The sequence below is a fragment of the Egretta garzetta genome, unplaced genomic scaffold, assembly GCF_000687185.1.
Source record: "Egretta garzetta isolate BGI_Z169 unplaced genomic scaffold, ASM68718v1 scaffold51, whole genome shotgun sequence".
Taxonomy (NCBI): domain Eukaryota; kingdom Metazoa; phylum Chordata; class Aves; order Pelecaniformes; family Ardeidae; genus Egretta; species Egretta garzetta.
In genome coordinates, this window is record NW_009258549.1 from 2,982,502 (window position 1) to 2,987,659 (window position 5,158).

General features: G+C 58.4%; 1 protein-coding gene across 1 annotated transcript in view; it reads right to left on the minus strand.

The window, feature by feature from the left end:
- LOC104134234 (extracellular serine/threonine protein kinase FAM20C) overlaps positions 1-3,259 on the minus strand; it is an 8,988-nt gene extending 5,729 nt beyond the window's left edge. The window contains exons 1-3 of the mRNA XM_009647750.2: positions 2,844-3,259; positions 640-815; positions 474-552 (exon numbers count right to left, since the gene is read on the minus strand). Coding sequence (XP_009646045.2) covers positions 474-552; positions 640-815; positions 2,844-3,259 — 671 coding nt within the window. The remainder of the gene's footprint in view (positions 1-473; positions 553-639; positions 816-2,843) is intronic.
- Positions 3,260-5,158: the final 1,899 nt, after the last annotated feature.

Sequence of the window (5,158 nt, forward strand, 5' to 3'; positions counted from 1 at the left end):
AACCTCCCTTGACCTGCTGGCCACACTCCTCTTAATGCACCCCAGGATACCATTGGCCTTCTTGGCAACAAGGGCACACTGCTGGCTCATGTTCAGCTTGTCATCCACCAGGACTCCCAGGTCCCTCTCAGCAGAGCTGCTTCCCAGCAGGTCAGCCCCCAGCCTGTACTGGTGCATGGGGTTCGACCTCCCCAGGTGCAGCACTCAAATGATCTTCATGGACCATCTTCTTCTTTCCACCACTGGAGGTCACTACCCCATCACAAGCTGCGCCCAGCCTGCTGCAAGCACCACTAGGGATGGCAAGGGGAAGGGGACCATCCCACTCGCCTCAGTTTTGGGGTGGGGGGACTGAAATAAGACAGCACATGAAGCATTTCTCCATTTCTCCCTCCGTGGTCTCCTCCGTCCGCTCCTTGCCACCTAATGGGACCGTGCAGGTGGGGCATGGTGTTGTGCCCGGCTCTACTCACTTCATGGGCTTGAAGAGGGCCTGCCCGTAATTCGGGAATGTCATGATGAGCTTGAGCTGGGTCCCGCCAGACTTCTGGACTGAAAAGGGGCACAGCGGGATGAGGGAGGTGGGCAGCAAGCAGCGGGGCAGGGGTGCGGGCAGGGGTGCAGGCAGGGAGGTGGTACCTGAGCTGACGATCTTCTGTGTGGCCAAGTCCCGGAGGAGGGTGGGCATCAGGGGGTCCTGGCGGGGGTACAGCTCGTAGCGGTTGATGCCGACATGGAATTTGAGCCAGGGGGGGTAGGTGTCGTAGGCTGTCTTCCCTGTCGGGAGGACCGTCTCGGCTTTACTGCTGCTGACCCTGCAGCCCGACAGCCACCGCCACCCCAACAACAATGACAGCGTTTAGTTGGGACGGGACGAGTCCCATGTCCCCAGGCCCTTCCCGGGAGCTGGCGCATGGAGGGGTGAGGCGGGGGGAAGGCCCAGCACAAGCCCTGGGTTGTGGTGAAAACCCCTGCCCCGTGTGTCCTTCTTGGGGGTCCTGGGCAGATCCCACCCATGGCTGGTGGCCAGGGAGACCCAGCAGCACAGACGAAGGGAGCTCAGTGTCTTCCTTCACATCGCCCGTGGAAAATCCCTGGGGTGATCCTGCTCCTCTCATCTGTGCCTTTATTTCCCTGCCAGAGCAACTTGTCTTGTTGTTTTTCCCCAAGGGATTAGCTCCTGGGAATACAACCAGCTACACCCTCTCTACGTGCTCACTGGGGACACACATGCATCCATAAAACAGGGGTGGAGGAGCTGGGGCTTCCCACCCACCCCCAGCACCAACCTGAACTCCCACCCTCAACGCCCAGTTCCCCTTGGACGGGTTTATCATGCACCCTTGGTTGCTCCAGGGGAAAGCCCGACAGCCACCGCCACCCCAACAACAATGACAGCGTTTAGTTGGGACGGGACGAGTCCCATGTCCCCAGGCCCTTCCCGGGAGCTGGCGCATGGAGGGGTGAGGCGGGGGGAAGGCCCAGCACAAGCCCTGGGTTGTGGTGAAAACCCCTGCCCCGTGTGTCCTTCTTGGGGGTCCTGGGCAGATCCCACCCATGGCTGGTGGCCAGGGAGACCCAGCAGCACAGACGAAGGGAGCTCAGTGTCTTCCTTCACATCGCCCGTGGAAAATCCCTGGGGTGATCCTGCTCCTCTCATCTGTGCCTTTATTTCCCTGCCAGAGCAACTTGTCTTGTTGTTTTTCCCCAAGGGATTAGCTCCTGGGAATACAACCAGCTACACCCTCTCTACGTGCTCACTGGGGACACACATGCATCCATAAAACAGGGGTGGAGGAGCTGGGGCTTCCCACCCACCCCCAGCACCAACCTGAACTCCCACCCTCAACGCCCAGTTCCCCTTGGACGGGTTTATCATGCACCCTTGGTTGCTCCAGGGGAATGAGTTTGGGTTAGCATTATCCCTGCCTCTGTGCCTCCCGCAAATTTGCACTTTGGCTGGCATTTGGGGGGGGTGGAGGTGTGTCCTGGGGGTATCTGCGCCCCCCCCTGCACCAGCACCCACCAGCACTGCAGTGGGACAGTCTGGCCCAGGGCATCTATAGCCCAAATCCACATCTCTCTCTCTGGGAAAATACAGACTGTGCCACAATTTCATCAAACCAGATCCATCTCTAATGGTTATCCAAAGGTGAGGTGGTCTTCAGAGACAAGGCAAATGCCCATTTGTGGCAACCAGCTCTTAAACCAGCTTTTTTTCTCTCCCAATTTTAGCAGCCACCGTGTTTGGAAGGTGTGCTTTCCGTAAGTGTTATCAACACTAAAGCTTTTAATATCTTCCCTCCTAATTAGAGGTTAGTAGTCCAGTGATAAAAATAGGCAGCCGGCAGAGGTGAGCCACCATACGGCCGAGCCTAAAGAGGTCAGGCAGCGTCCTGCAAAATGCAGGGCAGGAACAGTCTCACAGTTAGAGGTAACCTACATTGCAGGCTTTGCATCCCCAATGTGTCAGGAGAAGGGGATAAAACTGGTTAGAAATCTGGAATGGGGACTTCCTCATAGAGAGAGGGAACCCAAAAGCTCGTCTGCATTGGGGAAGGAAAGGAGATGAGGAGATCACCTAAAAGATACCCTGCGTAACACTATGAATGATTCAAGAGTCTCCTTTGGCTTCGCTGTGTGCTACAGGCTCCTGGGTAGCAGCCCAGAAATACAGGGCTAAGAGAGGATTTGAAGCACAAGAAGAGCGCGCTCAGCGACTGGGGTCCTTCCGCGGTAGGATGCTGATCTATGCAGGGGAACGGCGTGTTTGGTCCCTGCCGCTTGTCCCCTCCAACCCACGTATCCCCCAAAAGCAAACCAGGGCTGAGCTGGCTCCTCACCATTCGTCACTCCCGCTGCTGCGCAGGCTGAACTTCTCCATGGGGTTGACGACAAACAGCTTGTCTTTCTCTGTCACCTCCGGGATTGGGATGTTGTAAAGAGGATGCTTGAAGAGCGCTGCCAGCTTTGATCCCTCGGTCCGCCCCGCACTCCCCATTCCATGCTGGCGCCAGATCCCCGGCTCTCCAGCCCTTGCCTGCAGCCCCGCTCCCTGCGGCTGGGAGGGGCCGGCCAGCACAGGGCTGCCTGAGGGGACACCTGAGGCTTTCAGTGCTCTCACATCACAGCCACAGGGCCTGCGGGCTGCGGGGAAAGCCAAATCCATCGCCAGATGCACCAGGAGGACTAAGAGCAGGAGAAAGAGGAGGCTGACTTTAAATTTCCTTTGGAAAAGCGTTTGCAGCTGGCGCCGCATCCTTCCTCACCCGAGACGCTCAGCAAGGGGTGGGCACCCACTTGGGGCTAAAAGAGAGCTGGTGCGGCCGCAGCCTCTGTGCAAAAATAGGAGCAAGGCGTCCTGGATTTACAGCATCGCAGCAAAAGAGCAACCGGTGCAAGGGCAGAGTCGCAGGAAAGATCTGTCACTGCGGTACCTCGCCGGGTGATGCCGCCGGGATGGGGAGGGAGGTTGCGGCGAGGTTTATCAGCGCTGATAAAGGGCGAGCTGGCACCGCCAAGGTTAGCATGAACGGGGCAAGTTCCAAATCAATAGCCGCAGGGCTGGCTCGGGGACAGCGATGGCTGCAGATAACCCCCGCACCGTCCCATGGCTCCGTGCCGTCACCCGCATGGGTCTGCAAAACATTTCTTGGTATACAGGGTATTAAAGCGGTTCTGCCCCTCTGCAGCACCCACCCTGCCCAGCACTACGCAGCCCCGTTCCCCATCCCCATCACATCCGCACACGCGTAATCCAGGAGAGTTTCTCTCCTGCTGTTCAGCCAGAGCAATTTTATCACCCTCCCCCATCTATTCAAGATCACTTGTGCTCAACCCCTCCTTCAAAACCCACTCAAATTAATTAAAACAAAGGGGATGTGAGTGTCAGCGTTGCTGGGAGGGGAAAAGCTGGACTGGCAGCGTGAGGAAGGGCTGCCCGGCAGGTGAGGTTCACGGACAGGGATGCTCCCGGGGCCTCTGAAGCAGGCAGGAGGGGGGATGCTGCCTTGGGCCTCAGCACAGAGGGGCGGCAGGACCCACCGAGTGCTGGGGAGGACTGGAGCTTGTGGAAGGGAAGGGCATCCCATTTTTACAAGAAATTTGCTTTTTCAGTGACACCTCGGGACATAGAGCTGGGCTGCGCAGGCAAAACCGGTTGGTGACTTCTAGGGAGGGAGCTTTGGATTTCTTAAGGGACAGAGAAGCACTGGACCACTGGCAAAAAGCCTGGGGGGCTTGGGTACAGGGTCTGGAGTGAGGTTTTTCCTCTTTTTGATTTCCCAAAGGATACAGAGGGCACGTGAAATCCCGTACATGACACGGTCCTTCCTCGCTGCGTGATGTACCAGCAGCCAGCTTCGACACCCTCGCTCCAAGCCAGGGAGGGTATGATGAGTGGACGGGGGGTACGCTGGAGACCTCCTCCTCCTCCTCTGCTGCCATCCCTGCACTACCCTCTCGCTCGCGCTGCCCTCTCCGCACTGTCCCGTGCCGGCTCCGTTCGTACTGGGCTCGGCCTCCTCCCAGGCAGCGTGGCAAGAACGCGGTGTTCCCGGTGTTCTCGGCTCGCCATGTCCCACGGCGCGACAGTTGCCTGGAAACCGCCTCCGGCTGACACCATCAGCTGCCCCAGATTCAGCCAGCCCCGCATTCCCTTCCCCGTGCCTTGCGCTAACAAGATGGCCGAGGGGAGCCGGGGTTCGTGGGGAGGAGGAGGAGAGCTTTCCAGCCCGGCTGGCGAGCTCGAAGCCCTGCAGAAGGAGCCGGGCGGAGGGGAGCAGATGGCTTCCCCGGGGAAAGGAACACAGCGTCTTGCTCCGGGAGGTTTGCTGGATCCAGTCCGGACGTACGGTTTGGAAAGAAGGCACCTAGGAGGGGCTGTAGCTGGAACACAGGATCGTTAGGTCATTGCTTAGCCAAAAGAAACACCAACAAAACCCATGTGCTAACCACTCGAATCAAAGGAGCTGCGCTGAGCTCCCGGAGCAGGGTCACAGATTTCTTTATTTCAGAGCCAGCCCTGGGATACTGAGGGGAGAGGGAGACCCCCCTCCTTCCAGTTCCCCAAACCAGCTCCAAACTGGACTGTGGAGGGATAGAAACCTCCCTCCCATGTCCTAGAGCCAGATGGGGACGGGGACCCTATGGGCTGAAG